At 43.2% G+C, this 21427-nt stretch overlaps 1 protein-coding gene across 3 annotated transcripts in view; it reads right to left on the reverse strand.

Annotated features, from left to right (window-relative positions):
• The window catches only part of Pkp2 (plakophilin 2), a 79473-nt gene that overhangs the window by 47161 nt on the left and 10885 nt on the right, over positions 1-21427 (reverse strand). For 2 of the 3 annotated variants that reach the window (XM_003466762.5, XM_063254534.1), the window contains exons 2-4: positions 19209-19321; positions 18155-18846; positions 7450-7585 (exon numbers count right to left, since the gene is read on the reverse strand). In XM_003466762.5, coding sequence (XP_003466810.2) covers positions 7450-7585; positions 18155-18846; positions 19209-19321 — 941 coding nt within the window. Of the gene's footprint in view, positions 1-7449; positions 7586-18154; positions 18847-19208; positions 19322-20925; positions 21060-21427 lie in introns of all 3 variants that reach the window. The other variant, XM_063254535.1, reaches the window with a different exon arrangement.

Consider the following 21427-nt stretch of genomic DNA (forward strand, 5'->3'; position numbering starts at 1 on the left):
CACATAGACAACAGCTGGAACTGAACTGAACTAGAAGATCCCCAACAGTGACTGCTGGCAGAACTGATTGCAGGTTGGGTAAGAAGAGTAAGGTCACAGTCCTCTGTGTTCACTGCTGTGGTGTGAGGAAGAAGAAAAGCCTTTTCTACAGAGCTATTGTTATGGCTTTTATCTAGATGTCACCGGAAGCCTCATGAGCCCACAGGTGGGGCTTTTCAGGGCCAGCTGGATCTAGGGTGTGTGATACTGGGATTAATGGTGTTTGGTACTAAATCAGTTCATGATCATTTTAGCATAGCTCCAGGTGTCAATAACGGAAAGGCCCAGCCTGGGTACAGGTGGTACCACCCTAAGGCTTGCAGCCTGGGTGAGCTATGAGGACAGGGAGGCTTGCTTCACTGCTCGCTGCTTTCTGCCTGCCTCACCATGGACAGTTTCTCCTCTGCAATGCTCCTCGGCCATGCTGCCCTTTCTTGGAACCAGTTGATTATGCACTGAAACCTTTATAAACTGTGAACCAAAATAAACCTTCCCTCCTTTAACTTGTGAGTGTCAAGTTTTTTTTTTTTTTTTTTTTTTTTTTTGCCTTTTTCCTTTTTTTTACCGGTACCAGGGATCGAACTCACGACTGCCTGCTTACAAGGCAGGCGCTTATGCTGCTGAGCTAAATCTCCAGCCCCAAGTGTCAAGTATTTTGTTCCTGCAGCGAGAAAAGTAGTCAAAATAGCTACTCTATGTGATCACCATACTCTTATTTTACATTCACAAGACTGAGGTTTGTTCCCTAATGTTTTTAAGTCAATTGTATCTGTTTGGTTTTTTTTTTTTTTTTTTTTTTTTTTTTGGTCTTTTTCCTTTTTATCAGTACCAGGGATCAAACTCACCACTGCCTGCTTGCAAGGCAGGCGCTTATGGTGCTGAGCTAAATCCCCAGCCCCTATTGTATCTGTTGTTGTGTAATTTATTTATCTGCTTTTGTAGGTGGATGAAATGTAAGTATGAAAAGGGTTCTGTTTCTCTGGAAAGTAACTGAATATTAGATGAAAGCAAAGAGATTAAAGAATCTCTTAATCAGTTATGGGTAAAATTATGTAAAAGATAAGCGTAAAATTCAAGAAGGATTTGAATTTAAGGGAATTAGCACCACTGAATTTTCTTTCCACTATAGAGAAACTCAGGATAGCTGATAATGGGCAGAGTTTAGGACAATGTCAAACTATAAGAGTGTGTGTGCATGTGTGTAATTTTAAAAAGGATTTTATCTGTAACTTTATTTCATTTACTGATAAATGATAGTCTTGATTTCAGAAAATAAGATTGCATTCTATAAGGTGCTTATTTTTGCTTATCAGATTAATAAAAACAAAACAATGTAGTATGTGTGTGGCACCGAATGGTATTGAAAATGGGCACTTGATACACTTGTTGGTGAGAGGGTAAATGTGTACAAATTTTGGGAAGATTCATCAAGGAGCTACTGATCAAAATTAAAATGGATCAATAGTAAGGACTCAATTTACCTTCCTTCTGAAACAATTAAAAAAATCAGACAAGCCAGGCAGGGTGGTGCACACTGTAATTTCAGCACTAGGGAGGTTGAGACAGGAGGATCGTCATGAGTGCGGGGCCAGCCTGGACTACAAAGTGAGACCGTGTCTCAAAAAAGCCAAACCCCAGGAAAACATGTTAGATTTGCAGAAACTGAACTTGAATAATAGAATGGAAGTGATCCCAAGCCAGAAAACAAGCAAGACAGTCCCATCACTGTTTCCAATTACTGCCTTGAGGAAGTTCTCAGGCCATGGGGGATGAGAGGAGGGAATATCTAACAAGCAGAGGTGCAGAGACAGAACTCAAAGTCAGTAGGCCAGAGGGCTAGAGATTGTAGCACTAAACACCAGAGAAGAGCCCGGCGAAAGAGAACTCCTGAGATCTCCTGAGGGCACCCCGCCGGTATCCAGTAGAGTGCAAAGGATGCTGACCAGCTACTGAAACTGCCTTTGGTCAGGGCAGTGACCAAACCAGACAGTTTAAAAAGAGAAGAATAACTTCAGGAGCTAGCCAGAAAAACCTCCAAATTCATAGTATATTAGGTAGAATTCTCAGTGGGACTGAAGCGGGAATGATTCACACTAAAAAGATTTGAAGAAATTCAGACTGCTTCTAGGTAACACAGTAAATGCATCCAAGTACAAAGTTCAAGAACATTTACAAAATATAAAAATAATCGGCATCCAACAAGACAAGATTGATAGTATCTAGCACACAATTAAGAAAACTGCTAGGTAGCCAGGCATGCTGGGGCATGCCTATATTCCCCTCTACATGGAAGGCTGAGGCAGGAGGATTGTGAGTTCAAGGCCAGCCCAGGAAACTTAGCAAAGCCTGTGTTAGAATACAATGTAAAATAGCTAGAGGTGTACCTCAGTGGTAGAATGCTTGCCTTCAAGTGTAAAGCTTTGGGTTCAACCTCAGTACTTAAGAAAGAAACAAAGGAAAGAAAGCAAGTGAGTGAGCAAAAAGGAAAAAACTACCAAGCATGCAAAATATATATATACACACACACACATATATAAATGACCTGTAATATGGAAAAAAATAATCAATTAAAACTCACCCAGAATGGATACAGATTTTAGAATAAGCAGTCAAGGACATTAAAGTAGCGATTTGAATTGTCTTCCACACGTCCAAACACCTTGAGTAATGACAAATCTTGAACATATGAACAGAAGATATTAAAAAAGAATCAAATGCAACTTCTAGAGATGAAATAAATGTATGAAATAAAAAACACACTGAGCACAACTGGAGAAGAAAAGGTTAGCAAATTTAAAGCATAACAATCAAAAGGAAGCAGAAGAGAGAAAAGAAAAAGAGTAAGGGATTGAAAACTGCCACAATTCCAGCAGCCTAAGAGATATATAATTATAGTTCCAAGGAAGCAACAGAAGGAAAAAGAAAAGGCAGGAATCTTCGAACAAATTCCAAAACTGATACAAAGTTATAAACTCACAAATTTAAGAAGCTCAGTGAACTTTCTAATACAAGAAATGTCAAGAAAACTACTCAGGGTACCAGGTACACAGTGCCCGCGGGGCTCATGGATGCAGCCAGAGGTGCGTGGGGGGCACAACTCCCAAGCAGCACTCACCCAAAGTGGACACAGATTTCCTGTGTGAACCACGCGAGTGAGAGGACACTGGGATAAGCATCTTTAATAGTGACAACTTAAAAAACTGTCAACTAAGTAAGCTTCTACAGCCGATGAAAGCTATCTTTCAAAAGATGACATTATCTTTATGACAAACAAAAACTGACCAGCAGACCTGCACTCAATGAAATGCTGAAGCAGCTTCTTCAGGGAGAGAGAAATGGCAGCAGGGGCATCTGCCCAAAGACACAAAGGGCACTGGGACAGATTAGATGACACGGGTAAAGCCTTTGAAAGACTCAGCTACCAGAGCTCACTACCAAAGACAAAGAGTCCTGCATCCTGCAACAAGAAACTGGATTTGTAGTTTCCAGCCTTCCTGAAGAAATCTTCAGTGCAGGCAGTTTCACTGGTGAGTTCCATCTAACGTTTAAGAAAGGAATGATACAGATTGTGACCAAACTCGTGTGGCAAGCCTAGGCAGATGGAATATTGTACAGTTCATTCTATGATGGTAATAGCACCCTCAACCCATTAAAGTAGAAGCAAAAGGAAAGTTCTTCGCTGTGCTCCTTGTAAGTAGCGTCATATTTTATAAGACTATTTTTCCATAAAACTAGGAACTGGAAAATATACCCATTCTTAGCAGTTCTTTTCGAGATTGTAGGGGAGGTGTTACCCAAACAAAGAGGAGGAAAAAAAGAAAGAAAGAGAAAGAGAAGAGGCATCCAATTTGGGAAGGAAAAGTCTACGTACAAAATTTGACAGAATCTTCAAAAGTGCTACCATAATTGATAATATCTTAAAATGTAAGATCAACATACAAAAATCAGTATCTGTAATAAAAATAAAAATTTTAATGTAAAACAGTGTCATTGATAAATATACCCAGAGATATAATAAACTTAGGGATACATGTGACACAGAGGGCTGCAGATAAAGCTCAGTGGCACAGGGCAGCCTGACAAGCACGAGGCTCTGAGTTCGACTCTTGGTACAAAAAAAAAGACATAAAACAACAAGATACAAAAGAATGAGTAGGAGAATGGAGGAAAGAAGGAAGGGAAAAGGAAAAAGACATGCATTTGTGTATATATACACACATACACATAAGATAGCTAAGATGACTATACCACTAATTGTGTTGGAAAAGAGCAGTTAATACTCATATGATTAGATCAATTTTACACGTCTATATCTGGTAATCTAAGCAACCCTTTTGACGGTAATAATATGCAATATTACAACTATTGTTAAATTCCTATCACCTTGTTTTGAAAACCTATATTGTGATAGTTTGGGGTTTGTTGTTATCTATTTGTCTCTTTTGCTTTATAAGTAGCATCTTTTCTCTGTGCCTTTTTCTCTTAAACAACAACAAAAAAAGAATGAGTAAAAACTACAAAAGCATTTCTGAGAAAAATATAGGACCTAAATAAATAATAAGGCATACCATATTGATGTCAGAAAACTCAGTATTATTAAGATGTCAACTCCCTATGCCTACCTTCAGATTCAATGTAACCTCAAACAAAATTCTAGTAGTTTTTTTTTCTTTTTTCAAAGAAATTGATGAGCAGATAATAAAAGTGAAACGGCAATTCATGGCCAGGTGTTGGTGGTACATGCCTGTAGTCTCAACACTCGGGAGGCTGAGACAGGAGAATGGCTGTGAGTTTGAGGCCAGCCTGGGCTGCATAGTGAGTTCAAAACCAGCCTGAACTGCACAGTGAGACCCTGTCTCAAAAAACAAACAAACAAACAAAAAAACAAATGAGGAAATGCAAAACAGACTAGCCAAAATAATCAAAGACCAATTATAAAATCTAACATTTAATAAAACTATGGAAGAAAATATGAGAATATTTTCTAGTTGCAGTAGGGAAAGGTTTCTTGGATATACCAAGAGAAGCAGATCTGCCGTATAAAGAAAAAAATTGATACACTGAATTTTATTAAAATGAAAAACTATTAAGAGACCAAATGACAAATCATAACTGGGAGAAAGTATTCCCAAATCATAGATCTGAAAAAAGTTTGTTTGCAGGATACATAAAGAACTTCCAGCTGAATGTGGTGGCGCATGCCTGTAATCTCAGAATTTGGGAGGCTGAGGCAAGAGGATTGCTGTAAGTTTGGGATCAACCTGACCACCTAGTGAGTTCAAGGCCAGCTCTGAACTACACAGTGAGACCCGTCTCAAAAATACGACACAACCAAACAAAACAAAAAAAGACTTTCACAATTCAGGAAGGGTTGGGGATATATCTCAGTGGCACAGTATTTGCCTAACTTGCACGAGACCTCTAGGTTTGACTGCTAGCCTGAAAAAAGAAATTAAGAAAATAAATAAATTAATGGGCCAAAGAACCAAACACATTTCACCAAACAAGTATGCAGATGGCAAATGAGCATGTGGAAAAATACTCAACTTCATTAATGACTGGTTAAATATATATTAAAACCACAATGAAACAACTACGACAAACAAACAGGCCAAAACTAGAATTGACCACATCAAATGTTAAGATGTGAGGGGACCGGAACTCTTGCACACTGCTGGCAGGAATGCAGAAGTGCACAGCTACTTTGTAAAATAGTTGGTCACACACACAGCTACCATATTAGCCAGGGATTCCACTCCTAGGGATCAGTTCAAGAGAAATGGGAGCCTTTGTCTATGTCGATCCTTGGACACAAATGTTCCTAACAGCTTCATTATAGAAGCTCAAAGTTTTGAGACCTATCACATGGATGAAGCTCAAAAGACAAGCTGAGTACAATAACCCAGACCAAAAAAGCATACACCCACAATAAAATTCCATTTACACAGAATTCTAGACAATCTGTTCCCATGTATAATCATGGAAAGCAGGTTATCTTTGGGATGGATACTGACCTCCAGAGAAGGATATATAGATTACTGGGGTACACCAGAAGGTGCTGGGGTGGCACCTGGGGCCCCATAACGCTCTGCCCCTGGGCTCCATGCCAGTCCTAAGAGCCCATGCCAGAGGCAATGGCCATGCTCATTATCCTGACTGTGACTAGGGGTTTATCATGTCAAAACACACCTCAACAGTTTACCAAATTGTATCTCAGGAAAGCTGCTTTAAAGTGAACCAACAAGACAGGTACACTGGGGACTGAGGGTGTGGTCAAGGACAGAGCACTTGCCCAGCACAGGAGGCCCTGGGTTTGATCCCAAACACTACAAAAACAAAATAAAAAGTACATGTGGATAATAGAAATCAAGGTAGCAGTTGTAAAGAATGAGGAAGGGCTTATCTATGGAAAATTTTCTCAGATACAGTGTTAACTGAAAAGAAAATACAGTATGCTGCCATCTGTGGTTATAATTTGAACAAAAATGGTGATTTGGCCAACTCCTTCCAACGACTGATTCTACATGCACAAAATGTCTCAGGACAGACACCCAAAAATTGAGGAGAGGAAGAGGGTTGAGTTTGCACTCTGGAATGGGGGGAGGCCATGTGCAGGGGGATGGGGAGACCTCATTTTTTACTGAACACTCCTCCTCCCCCAAACATGCTACTTTATAAAACAAATAATGATTTATTGGATCCAACTCTAGCATCTGTCCTACAGGAATACTTATGGAATTGCCAAAAGATGGTATGTATGAAACTTCACTGAATGATTATTGCAGTACATCATGAACAGCTGAATAAAAACAGTTGCACACTATTGCTCATATTTAATATGTTTTTAAAATATGGAAAATAATTGCTTAAATCTTCTGCTCAGAGGGGAGGCTGCAGGTAGGGTCGAGGGAGGCTCCTGTGATAAATTACTTTCTACATTTCCAAACTGCACGAAGAACTCTGGAATGAGTATTTCCTTTTAAATTAAGAAACAAAACCAAAAGTGCTCTAAAGGATACAACTGCAAGTGTGTTTAGGTGTGTTAAGATAGATGACCATATTACTGAGTTTTTGTTGGATCACTGAACACAACTGTTTGCAGTCTCACTGTTTGAATGTCCACTTTGTATGCTTTAATCCTGTAACTTGAACAACTATTTCTAAGACGACAATATGTAATCTATTAACCAGTGATTTCTTACCGCTTTTTTTTTTGTAATTCTGTATTACTTGTACCCTTACACTGCTTTGTTTTGTTGTTTTTTTCCTTTTAAATAAAAAAAAGAGAGAGAAAGAGAGAAAAATTAAAATTAAGAAACAAAACCAGACCTCCACGGAGAGTTTTAAAGACTTAGATGAATGGCTGGTGCTGGCTGCAGGGCTGCCCTGCTCAGCGCAGTGAGTACATACCCTCCTGCGGGCCTCGGCCTTCTGGAAGCTCTCGTGCTGGATGAAGGTGGCTGCGGCTGCCACCTTGGCCGGCGGTGTGTGGTCTGCATCCAGCATGCTCACTGCTCGCTCCAGAGTCATCTCCATGTCCATAGCCCTAGACAGATAGATACATGTCAGTCAGGCTCCACAGGCACCCTCCAGCCTTTCTCTTGGTCCTGGGACGACCCTGCCAGTCCTGGGCAGCATCTAGCACAGTCAAGTCCTGGCTCTTCTTCAGCCAGAAGGCAGAGGTACTGAGCTCTGAAGATGCCTTGAGGACAATCACAACAGAGAAAAGTGAAGCTCTTTTAAAGATGAACCTGTATAGCACGATAATCATACCATAAAATAAAATATCTTGTAAGGCTATTTAGATGGGATTTAAAAGAAATCTGCTCACAGAAATTAAAAATTATTCCTGACCTGGCAATGTCACACCTACAGAGAAACACAGCCTCTCAAAAAGTATTAGACTGTTTTTCAAGATTCCTCAGAATCTTATTACATGCATTCTAAAATGCATGTATTACATAAATACTGAAAGCCAGAAAAAGTTCTATTTTGTTAAAATAAATCCCACTGTGGGGCCAAGGATTTAGCTCACAGTGTAAACACCTGCCTGGCAAGCGTGAGGTCATTGATTTGATCCCTGGTACCAATAAATAAACAAGTAAATAAATCCCACTGAGCCAGATGTGGTGGAACACACCTGTAATCTCAGCACTCTGGGAGGCTGAGTCAGGGTTGAGCTCAGCCTGGGAAACATAATAACTTAGAGAGACCCTGTTTCAAAAGAAAAAGAGAAGTTCGGCATACAGCTCAATCAAAGGTCCTAGGTTCAATTGCTAGTAATTAAGAAATAAAAGTTGGGCTGATGAGACGGAATGAAGAAAGTAACAAGTAAAGGCAATACCATTTAATCATTTGCTTTGCCATTTTAGTGACGGCTCAGTTTATGCCAATCCTGGTGGTGATATTGGAGATTAGGGTGTGGCAAAACTGTCTGGGGAAATAGGTGTGACTTGCTAATCATGAGATCCCTGAGCACATGAGAACAGATCCCAGAGCACAAGAGAACAGTTCCCAAAGCCCTGCTCGTGGACTTCTCTGGAGAACTCCAGCAGGTTCTCATTAAGACTTGACACCAGCCTGAGTAGTGAGATCCAAGCACCGCCTCTCAGATGCGGACCCGGATGTAGAAGTTCTCACTGTTTTCCTCGCGATTTGGACAGCACATAAAGACAATAGATGGGACAGTCAGGTGTTCTTTTATTTTGCTTTTTCTTCTTTTACTCGGCCCAAGCTTGTTCTTAGAGCCAGTTTTCCCCCACTCTTCACTTACTTTTTCAAATACCCTACCATTGCTTTTTGCTCATTTTATTTCTTTATTCCAGAAGACAAGAACCTGGAGTTCCACTCCAGAAGGAGCGGTGTTTACCCAGAACCCAGGAACTATTTGGTGAGCGATTTACAGAAGGAGCTATGGGACAGCAGTGGCAGGCTCTTGCTCTTCATGAACCGCAGGTGATGGGCAAATCTGATGGAATTGGACACAGGGACTTAGTCACAGAGGGCTGATGACTGCTACATGTAAAATTGCTCCCAGATGCCTCACTGAACTGTTTTCTCCCCTTTGTCTCCACCCTGGAGGTCACTGGGTCAGGCAGTCACCTCTATGGACATAGCCAAGTTAGGTCTTCTGCGAGCTCCACCTGGGACACTCTTAACCCCAGGATAGCAACATCTTAGAATCACAGTTAAAGAATGACTTCACGGCAACTGAAGGCCCACTGCTGGCATCAGAGGGGGACACATCTGACCATCTCAGGTAAAGGGACATCAAAGAAATCAGTACCTACTAGCAAGTACAGGAAGCAAACTCCCCATGACTACACACACACACACACACACACACACACACACACACGTGTACAGTGTGAGTGTGTGCAGTGGTGGGAGGTGTGAGCAGGATGTGGGCCAGTGACGGTCTCTGGGCCTCATGGCTACAACCAGACCCCCTGCTTCTGAAACACAAGTTATATACACAGAATGAGTGTAAGGTATTCACAGTGAACTGGGCATGGTGGTGTATGCCTGTAATCCCAGAACTTGGAAGGCTGAGGTAGGAGTATCATTGAGTTCAAGTCAGATTGAACTATATAATAAGACCTACCCCCCACCTCCCAAAAAGGAAAGCAGAACATTGTGGTATCTATTGTATACTGAGAATTATAGCATAATAATCTTTTTTGAAAATGTGGTACCTCAGGGTTGAATTTTATTTTTTAATTTTTTAAAATTAAAAAATTTTTTTGGTAACAGGGATTGGACTCCCAACCTTGTGCTTGCCAGGCACGTGCTTATGCTGCTGAGCTAAATCCGATAGGAATGAATTTTAATTGGTAAAAACCACACAGGGAAGCTGGGCACTGTGGTGCACAGCAGTAATCCCAGCACTCAAGAAGGTGAAGCAAGATGATCACAGCGAATCTGAGGCCAACCTGAACTATACAGGGAGACTCCATCTCAAAAAACCAAAAAAATAATCAAAGATGAAAAACTACACGGGGTATTTTATCAAGCTAGACTTTGAGTTGCTGTCATGTATGAGGAACACACCTATAAAAAGAGATGGAAATCCTTTGTGTACTCTACAGTCTCCAAACATCTTACAGCTCCCACACTGAATGCCAGTCCTAAATCTTGACTCTCCGTGCCTCAGGAGTTTTAACAGATGATAGGTCATTTGCCATGGAAGAGTGACATTCTATTCAATGCAGACTTTTTAACAAAAGATTCAGCCATTAATCCATCTCCAAAAGTCAGAAATGATTCAGAAACACTTCAACTTCCCATCTTCGGCGCCCACAAATACTTGAGTTACACGAATCCTTTATTTTCCTGAACATGACTCATCAAGAAGCTCGGATTCACTCCCAGTTGACTGTGTGGTACTTCACTTTGGCACTAAAAACAATTCCTAAATGAAACCTCAGCCAGGTTTTCCACAGCATCCAGGGAGTCCATTTTCTGTATTTTACTTCTGAAGTCCAACTCCATCAGCCTGCACGCTCCAACGCAGTCCACCTCCATTTCCGGCATCTTCTACCCTCTCTAACGCAGCCTCCAGCCACACCAGACTTCTCCTCTCACCTTCTTCCGAGCTACTGCCTTGGATCTAGGGAGCATGTCCTACCTAATCCTCATCTAGGCTTCAAGATTCCATTTGAATACTACCACTTCTGTAAAACCTTATCTACCTGCATTCTCCTAAAACAACCCCTGCCCTTGCTCCCATTTTTCTGTCTCTTCCTCCATTTTTCCTTTTCTTTTCTTCATTCCGACTCACTTATGAACACTTCTTGAAACCCTGCAGAAATGTAGCCTAAAGGATGAAGTTGGGGGTGACAGACGGGGGACTGGAAATAACAGTTGTTTCCTGGGTCCACATCTGCTGGATGAGGGGACCTAAGAAGTGAGCCCTAAGAGGTCTTTTCAACATCCATTAACATGGTAGGGTGATATTTGTGTAAAGGGGCTGCAGTAAAAGCTCAGTGGTAGAGTGCTTGTTTAGCAAGCATGATGCCCTTGGTTTGATCTGCAGTGTGCACGTTTACCTTCACATGTACGCACATACACAAACACAAGTGCACACGCGCATGCCCTTTAAAATGTCAGTGTAAGAGACAAGGAAGAAGAAGCATGTAAGATACCTTTGACTGGACTGTGAAATACCACAGTGGGGACAGTAATTTTTCTGCCTGTGCAGCCCCACAACACCCAGTAGCCTTTCCACAACCCAGCCCCACCTCAGATTGGATCGCCTGAAAACTGGAATCTGCTGTACCTCAAGGGCCAAGCTGACCTCAGATCCTGAGCAAACTGCTCCCAAGGAGCTGAGCTGTCAGCTGTCCTGTCCTACCTATCACAGGACCCAAGTGCTGCTCTGGAGTGCATGCATTTTTAGAAGCAAGGCAACCATTTCGAGAGTTCTGCAAGTGGCAACTGAGCCAAGAGAGCCTTGAACTGACCTGGAAAGAAGGACGCAGTTGAGGAGACCTGACCAAGCAAAGCAGCTGGTGATGAAGAGTACACCAGGCCCTAGCCCCTCACCCCCACCTGCACTGCTGTCTCTGAGAATGAATGAAACTGAAGACCTCTGAGGACAGCAAACAAGTGACTCCTGAGTTATGCTACCGGTCTTTGTAAATTATTAATGAGGAATAGGAGGTGGTTAACTGCAACTCCAGGTGTTTTACAATGGGCAGATTATGGGATCATAAATAGTAGCAGAGGGTTGAAAGCTTTCAGGATGGCCAGCCCCCTCCAACACGTTGCTTTGATGTGGAAGACCAGTTGTTATGGATTAAAATCTGGTGGCCACCTTAATGCCAGCTGGATTACATCAGCAGGCACCGAGCATAGATGTTCCACCCGAGGAAAGTTGCCAGCATAAACAGAGGTAGAGAAGGAAAAGCTATTGCATTGAGGCATTGAGACATTGTGGGTTCTCCTACGGGTTGCTGTTTGAGCCACTGATTCTCCTGAAGAAGCTCTGGTCCTCACATCAAGCATTGCTTCCTGGCTAGGGAGGAGAAAACGTGTGCTGATTGGTCTCCAGGATGAACTCGTCATGCTGGCTTCCTGGCATGTACTTGACTGTGCTTATCGTTGGAGGAGCTTAGGGCCTCCGTGTTGCTGAGGATAGCTATGGTGCTTTTCAGGACAGCCCTGGTCTTTGTTGTGAGTGTGTACAACCCTCAACCTAACAGCACAGCTCCTTTACCCTACTGGCACAGATTTCCTGGCTTCCACCACTGACCTTTGGGCCTTCCCAGAATGGATCCATAAAAGAGACTGGTGTGAGTCCTTCTTGTGGGCTCGACCTCCAGTTGGACTTGTGGGAGGCATTGCCATGAGCTCTAGGTCTTTATCTGGACTCATGTGGGACATTGCTGTGGGATTTAGGCCCTTGGCTGAATATTCTATGTCTTTAGTGTTGTGGATAGATTTCCTGAATTTTCTTGTGTTAACTCTGGGTGACCATTGTAAAATAATATTATAAAATCCATGTCCTGATTCTGATTGTTCTCTGCACAATCCCTGACTACAATACCAGTTAAGGGACTTAGGCCTAACTGGCCTTCTCTGTGGACACAATGGAGAAAGTCCATATGCAGGGTGATGGCACTTGCAGGTTCCAAAGAGAAGTCAATACAGCTGAGATTAAGTTGTTTATCTGGGTGTGCACTAATGGATACTGGAAAGCAGATAAATCTTGTGTTGCTTTAAATGCTTTTACTGTGTCTGAGTGAATAAAAGTAGGTCAAACCAGAGGCTCCTTTGCTCGCCAGAGGCAATAACCCCTTGGCTGCCTGCACATAAACTATCTCTGTCATTTAGCCTCACCCTTGGGTCAGGTGAACACAATAACAAGACTAGGTTCCTGCAAGTAGCAGCAGCAGCAGCACTTGGGTGGAGAAAGCTTGAAAGAGTGGGCTGGTTCTTCACAGGCTGTGTCTGGGTAGGGACCTGGGACCTCCAGTGTAGCTTGGTGGGTTGGTCCCCTATACCCTGGCACATTGATTATTGGGAATTGAAGGTACTTGAAAAACAGTAGATAAGAATGGGGTCTCTGATCTGCCCTTTTCTACCTAAAAGCAAGTTCTGAAACTGTGAATCAGAAAGGTGCCTTCCCTGTACCAGGCAGAGAATACACTTAGCAGCAGAGACCAGCAGTGAGATTGACCTCACCTGCATGAAGAAACCTCTTAAAGTAACACTGTGGGAGTCTCCCTGTATATTTCCTGCTCTTTGCCTAAGCCCCTCTGTCTTTTCACATCTGCAGAGCTTATCATTCTTAGTGTTAACAGATGTAGTGGTGCATACTATCCTTGCACTCAGGAGGCTGAAGCAGAACTACTGGGAGTCCGAGACCAGCCTGGACAATTCAACAAGATCCTACTTCAAAAATAAAATGGGTCTAGGGATGTAGCTCTTGTGAAGGTCTCAGGGTTTAACCTCCAGGACCACTGCCACCAAAATAAGGTATGTAAGTTTTTGGCCTGTTGACCTTTGTTCTTCCTTTTCCCTTGCAGACTGTCTTGTATATGTTTTTGTTTCTTTTTAAATCTCTGGTTTTTTCTGTTTGAAAAAAGGTGGGGAGGAAAGGCAGTATGAACCACACTCTGCTCTGCTCTGTCCCACTCCAGGTCACAACTTGTGTGGTAGGCCTGCTGAAAACCTGTTGCTCCTTGGTCTCCCTCAGCTGTCCCCAGAAAGCCACAGACACCAGAGTATTCCATGAAGCGCTAATCACTTCCCTTTTCTCAGAGCCTCTCCTCAACCTTCTTGTATGCCACTCAATTTTTATCTCTGTGGCGCTTCTGGGAGTGCTTGGTGCACTGGAAGAAGCTACTGTCTATTTGCTGAGCCTCCCATCTCCCAAGAGGTACACCTCTGACTCCCCAAGTGCTCTCAGTACTGGAGATTGAACCAGGGCCTTAACACTAAGCTATGTGTCCTGCTTTTTCTACTTTGAGCCATGGTCTCACTAGGTTACTGATTGGACTGACTTTATAATCTTCCTGCTTTTCAGCCTCCCAGAGTGCTGGAATTACAGGTGTGTGACCCCATGCTGGGCTCATCAGAGATTTAGAACAGGCAGTGATGGTCTCTCTCTTTTACACATGGTTTCAGCTCTCTGCCTGGTCCATCTTTTGGAAAGATTCATTGTGTGATACCTCCTCTTTTCCTGTAGGTTTACACTCTAGCGATTCCACAGAATGTGACATATCTGGGAAGAACACCTCCTAAGGAACACGAGAGAATTGTGCTATCATAAAAAAACTGAGTCCACAAAACAGCCAGATCAGTGGACCCTCGAGTTATAACCGGCCTGACATAGAAACAACTTGGGGTATGACTGGAATCCTAATTTTAACTTATGACCAAAGTCTTGAGCTGTGATCTGAATGCCGGCCACTTATGCTTCCAGATGGTCTCAGATACAGATTTAACCCTTAAAGTGTTCTAGAAGGAACATTACAACATCCTTTCCTGTATGGGGTTCATTGAGAAATCCTGGGCCTGTGTCTAAGGCCACTGAGACAGGCCTGTACAGGAGAGAGACTTTGAAGGCTGCGTAGAGGAGCCTGAGCCTTCAATGGACAAGGTGAGGTATAACTAAGCTTTGGGAATGAATAGAGTCCACAAGTCAAGGGGCCACTGTAGTCTGAAATGGGTGACAACAAGGGGTGGGGATACAGTGTGGCCACAAGGCGGGTGTTTCCCAAGCAGCCTGGAGGTGTGTGTGAACCAGGCGCTTGCAAGGAAGGAAAGGGACAGTCAGGCAGCACGTGCGTACCCCAGGTAAGTGTCCTGTATTTTCCTCACTGTGGCCCATTCCTTTGGCACCCCTTTATAGAATGCAAAATTTTAACTTCAGAAACCATACGACCAATAGGAAGAAAATATTCAGATGGGAAGAGGAAAAGGAAGGAAGGGAAAAATGAAAAAAAAAAAAAGGAAAACATGGAAACAAAGCTTTTGTAAATAGGGAGAGGAAGAGAGGTTGAAGGGAGGGTAGGGGAATGGGAAAAAAACCCAACTTATATACAGGTACAAATTCTCTACGATGAATGTGATCACTACGTATATCTACAATGTACCAATAAACTCTGATTGAAAAAAGATGCAAAAAGCCAAAACAAAACAAGAAACCTTAAGGCCAAGAGATGGAGGAAAGAAAAGAGGGAAAGAGTAAAAAAATGAGTTAAGATGCATTAAGAACACATACCAAACCCCACAAATAATGTAATCACTGTGCAACGACAAACATTCACTAATAAAAAATGGAAATAAGAAACAAAGAACAAATCCCAAATTTTCTCTTCAGATATTACAGAAAAGCATTAGTTTTTATGATCTCTACCTCTCAAACTTGGGGCATTTCGGGAAGATTGTTTACTGTTTAAAATGTCTTGATCCCAGGTGTTCTTTCTATGCTTTGCAACATGGTTAAATATTCTAATAAAACTTACTTTGCCCATTCAACAGTCTGAAATAGTGTGGTTAGTATGTCTAGAATATAAGAACCAAAAAAACCCAGATGGTAATATGAATTTGTATTTCATATTTGCCTCCATTTCCTTCTTTCATCATACATTTATATAGTGCCTAGCATGGACCTACCTCTATTCTGCGGTTTTGAGAATATGAAAATAGATAAAATATAGGCGAGAAGCTCAAAGTCTAGGGATAAAGCTGAGTAAATGAGTAACCACAATAGAGATGTTGTGCAGTGCAGCTGAGGACAGGAAAACGGTGATGCTTGAGCTAAACACAGAGTCAGGTGAGCCAGAAGCAGAGAGGCCAAGTGGGAAGAGCTGGAGTTGTCGGGGACAGCTACACAGGAAAGGGAAGTGGGTGGGGGGATAAATGCTGCATCTTGCAGTGAGGGAAGCAAAGAGGGCAGTGAGTGGTCCAAGTGCTTGGGACAGCAGTGACAAGGAGTAGAGAGAACAGAGCTAGAGTGAGGAGTGGAGGTGTAAACAGAGATGACAGGTCTTGTCTGCCACAATAACAAGCATGGACACTTAGTCAATCACAAGAAGGTTACAAAAATCGAGGAAAGGAAAGATCAATTTGGGAAGCTTGCTCTGACAGCCCGGAAGCACAATTTTGAGCAAGGCCAGGGAACAGAGACCTATGGCATGAAGAGAAGAAAAGGCACGACCTGAGACGTACAGGGTGGAATTGTACGGGTGAAGGACAGTGACTCTCAAGCTTGCAATGGGCAGATACAGGAAAGGATGGACAGGAACAGAGATCAATTTGGTCTAGGATATACAAAGTTTGGGGGTGTCCAAGACATTGCTAAATACACATATGGGTTGGAGTTGAGGAGGAAGACAGGGCTGAAAATCAAACTCTGGAAATCAAGAAAACACATGTGAGGGTCTGGGTCCCCAAGAACACTGAGCTCAGCAGAGAAGTTGACTGACACTGCCTGCTTTGGCCTGCAGAAGAGGAACAGCCTGGGAAGACTGCAGGATGACCGAGGAAGTTGGTGGGAAGCCAGGAGAGGAAGGTGCCCAGAATGCAAGGGTAGAGGATGTCATGTGTCAGATGATGGCTACAATAAAGGCTGCATGTGTCCTGGCTAAGGATGTGGCAGGGAGTCTCGGTGACATCCATCAGGGAGATATCCCTGGCATCCCAGTTGTTGGAAGGCATAAGATTAGAGTTTTTCTTTTGCTAAAACTATATCTAAATGATAGTAGTTATCCAATAAATTTTGAATTATCGGTTTTAAACCTTTATTAAGTTTTTCTTCCATAATTATTTGATGTGGTTTCCTTTTTCATAAGTGTGCTCATACTGACAAAGATTTGACCTCATCTCCATGAGAAATGTTAGCTGGGGGATGACGATGCATACCTAGAATCCCAGTACTCTGGGAAGCCTTGGCAAGAAAATCAAAAGTTAGAGCCCAGCATGGGTAACTTAATGACACTTTATCTCAAAAACAGAAAAATAAAAAGAAAGAAAGCAAGAAAGAAAAAGCAGGTGACAGTGTAGCTTGGTTTGAAGGCTCTGGGTTCAATCCTCAGTACCACCCCCAAAGGAAAAGAAAAAGAAAAAACTGTTAGAGCGTCACACTACAATTAGTCTTATGAAAATATATTGCCTGCTTCAAGATTAGATGAAACTCAGGTGCCTTTTGGAAGCTGTTCCTCACCAGATGCTCCTTATCAACAGGTGTGTGAAGGGCTGATTGACGCAAGGTGAGAGCTACCATTAAGCAACGTTAACAGTGAACAACCATCTTACGTTTAATGTTTTGCTCTAACATCCTAGGTCATTATTTCAGGAGTTACTGACTTATCAGCCCATTTCTCGACCTTTCTCTTAGTACCTTTCTCTGTTCATCAGATTTGTACTTGAGCATCATACTTGAAAAAAGGGCTGAGTCCCCAAAATTAAATTAGCCAAGCCATAAGAAAATAGGAAAGGCAAAGGATGACTTAGAGAATTCAAATGTTTTGATTGTTTAATTTTGCTAAAAATTACTCTCCAAATCACTAACACTGGAACCACAAGTAAAGATGTCAAGTATCAAAGGAAGGAGAGACTTGTAGAAATCAGCTGCCTCTGCTCAGCTCACCCCGTCTATGGTAGTGATGTAAAATTTAAGGTTTTCAGTGATACAAAGAGCCCACTGTGGCACGTGTGTCACGGGCTCCCCACCACTGCTTGGTGGTCATGATTTTCAAAACAGCATCTGAGGTTGGTTCACCTTAGCACCAGGAGTTAGCCTCTCTGCTGTTTCTGCCTTCATTTCCAGGGTGATACATAGCAATGCACATGCCACAGCTGTTTCTTGGTCTACTCTGGCATTTGCTCTTGTTCTGAACAGACTTTCAGAGCTGAGGGGCTTTCATCCCTTTACCTAGCACCTGATCTGGAAAAGATGGGCCTGGGGCAACCACATGCACAGGCAGCCCGGTTCTGTCCCTGTGCTAAACAGACTGAGGTGTCAGTTAGGCAGCTGCCTGTCAAGTCGGTATTTTATCACATCTCTGGAAGACTTTCCAGCCTCTGAGACACAGCTCAGGCCATCGGGCTATAGAGACACAGTGGGTTGGCACTGCCTTGGCAGCACGTTTGAGAGGAGACTCACCCAAGCTGCAGATCCGTGACAGCGTTTCTCTCCCGGAGCAGATTTCCACTGCCCACTGCAGCCACCTGGCCCACGGTCATGTGCGTCCTCCGGCCACCAGCGTCCACAGTGACACTGGTCCCAGCTTCCCTCTGCGTGCGGGTGCTGTGGAAGGAGCTCTGGTGCCAGGAGGACCTGCCAGTCCTGTTCTGAGTGACAGGCTGCAGGGGCACCAGGGGTCTCACCTGCCCCGAGGCAGGCCCTGTGCTCAGGTAGTTCTCTTTCTCCAGCAGGTTGCCCATGCTGTGACTGGTCCCCGGCCTGGGGTAGGTGAACACCGCAGGAGTGACATTGTCAAAGACGCTGTCGCTGACAGACCCATACTGCTGGTGTCTGTGGTAGGTGTCATAGTGGCACTGCCTGCTCACAGCCCCTGCGTGGGTGAAGCCCGCGATTTCCGAGCGGGCGTATCTGGGGGTGGTGAGCAGTGTGGAGCGCCGGCTGTCCTGCGGCCGCCGAGGGAGGCCCAGCTGGCTCCTCTGGCTGTAGTGGTGCTCGCTGTGCACGTAGCGGACCCTCTCAGGGCTGCTGTCGGGGGAGATCTCCAGCCTCCGCAGCGGCTGCCGCAAGGGCCGTTCCTCCACTGACTTCTGTGAGCTGTACTGCAGCGTTCCTCGCCCCCAGCGACCGCCATATGTGGCAGTGGTCCCAGCCTGTAGGAGAAAAATAAAATCAAGTGAGGCAAAGACCAGCTTCTGCCTTTGTGGAAGACACAAGGCACAAGATGCCTGTTCCTTTGAATCAGATGGAGAAGCTGCCCCTTGCTGGTGAACTCTTTTTTTTTAACAGGAGGCATGGTTGACCTGAATCATTTATTTCACTAGGATTTCATACTGTTTAGTGTCCAGTGTTTCTTTGTGTCCACACAAAACCAATGTTCTCAAACTTCTTCTAACCAAGAAAGGTTAATTTTTTTTTTTTTGTTTTTTTTAAAGAAACAAAAAGGAAAGAAAGGGAAACTTAGAATGTTTTCCTGGCAGTCTACTGTTGAGGGTTCTGTTCTTTGATGGCCTACCTTTAGCATGTCATAGGTTTTAGTGGCAGGGAACCGTCCTCCGACAAAGTCATTTTCAACCAAGTGTAGGTTGTAGACATACTCAGGAACACTGCTTGTTCGGTGAAGATTTCCTGCAATCAAGCAAATATTAAAATAATTTAGAATATATGTGAGCCAACCAATCTTAATCACTGTGTAACAACTGTATATAAATCTTTTTAAATTGATGTAATTAAGGCCAATAATAAGTATTACATTTATATTAGTGCTTTTCAATGCTGGTTTAATAGTACTTTTGGAAGTGGCAAATAATGAAAGGTTATGCAAATATTTTCTGAGTTTTTCAAAATAAAAGTCAAATTTAACAAAAGGGAAGAAGAAAGAGGGTTTGGGGGCATAGCACAAAGGCAGAGTGCTTGCCTAGCATGAGTGAGGCCCTAGGGTTGATGCCTGGCACTGAAAAAATCCAAAACAAAACAAAAACTCCCTCCCTCAAAACCAAGGTTGGGGAGAGAGGCATTCACAGAAGTCCAAAACTAGTTGCCACAATGCTGAAAGAGTTGAGTATCGCTCATTAGTCTAGTTGGTCTGTCCTATAAAGTTCAGTTTCTCAAATTAGAGGAGAATTCTGTTCCCAGAGCAGAAATTTGGAAACTTTTTGTAATTAGTAGGTGTAGCCAATAGATAGAATGGTGACTCAACACTATTAGATAAGACAGCTTGTATACACAGCCAGCAGGGCAATGTGGTCAAAGAAAACAGGGATTAACTGAAGGCCGGTGGGGGAAGGTGTTTGGCGACACAGTGTAAGGGCCCTGTCCTACAAAGGACAGCATTTGTCACCTGGCTCGCCCTCTATCTGGTGGCGGAACTGCCAGCCAGCTCTCCTGCAGACAGAGTGGGAGGCATCCTTTGTGCTCAGCTCTGGAGCCCAAGGAGAGTCTCCATTGAGACCTGACTCATCTTAAAATACTCCTCTTTGAAGAAAGTGGGGGATAGAGGACAGCATGTGCACCCCCTTAATCCTTCTTTCTGCTCCCCCTCTTTTTAAAAGCTGACTTGTATGCACATACAGAAGCAAATAATCAAAGCTCTCCAAAATCTAGGTAATTTCTAGTTCTGTGATTTTAACTGAGATTTCTGCTACTTTTAGAAATCTGAGGGGGCAAAAAGCTTAATTCTTGTCTAAGGCTTCAGACTCATGAAAGACACCAAGAATAAAACAATGCAGCCCTTTCCCAACACAATTAGAACATACCACCACCCTTTTCCAATAAATTACTCAAATGTCAAAGTTTCAAAGACCTAACACATTTACAAGTTATTTGGAGGAAGGGGAGAATGATAATTGCTGTTGCCAGAGAGCTAAAAAAAATAAAAATAAAAAATAATTCTGAATTGATCCCAAACTAGGTATGTGCACTTGTCCTGATTTCCTGGAACCAAACAATCACAGGTGAAGAAATCTCCAGGCCTAGAGTACCTGGGGCAGGAGCTGCTGACTCATCCGAGGCTGGGAACTAATGACAGCCAGCTTTTGTTCTTGGGGCTGATTGCTCCACTGGGCCTGGTGAAAGGTGAACAACCCTTTACCCTGCAACCTCTGACAGAGAATGCCTGGAATCTAGACTCAGAATTAAGGAAAGGAATGTCTGTAAATTAGCAGAGGCCTTAGGAGAAGAACTCATAGGGCCTGGTTCCCACCAGCCACCGAGGCCCACCAACCCTTCCTCACCTTGGACTCTGCACCTACTCCTCGGCTCCCACAGCCTGCACCCCAGGCTGGGGGTGGTGTGGGAAACCAAAGGCCCCAGATCTGGGCAGAGCAGAGGGGTAAAAGATGGGAGAGAATGCTTAGCTGTCACCCACCTGCAAGAAAACACAAGCTTTCTTACAAAGGCTGTCACCAGGCAGAGAATTATTAGTCAGCTGATACTTTAAAAAAAAAATCAAATTGGCTGCCTTTAAAGTAACTTAGGCATATCCATGTTCAAAATTTTAGACAATACGAAAACTGAATATAGGGAAGCCAGGATAACCTAGAATGGGAAAGTACTCATGGTCATGTATGGGTGGTCACTGGAACCATTCATTCCTTTTGCTCTATAAAATGGCAGATGATAAAAGTCTGCTATTTTGGGAACCCAGCTCTTGGTCGCCTTGCTGGAGGTACAGAGGAGGCAGCTCTTCAGAAGCAGTTAACTGGAAGCAACTTCAACTGTAAGCTGAGATTCCTG

Source organism: Cavia porcellus, unplaced genomic scaffold (genome assembly GCF_034190915.1).
Source record: "Cavia porcellus strain 051 isolate PalLab524CR breed Dunkin Hartley unplaced genomic scaffold, mCavPor4.1 scaffold_8, whole genome shotgun sequence".
Classification (NCBI taxonomy): domain Eukaryota; kingdom Metazoa; phylum Chordata; class Mammalia; order Rodentia; family Caviidae; genus Cavia; species Cavia porcellus.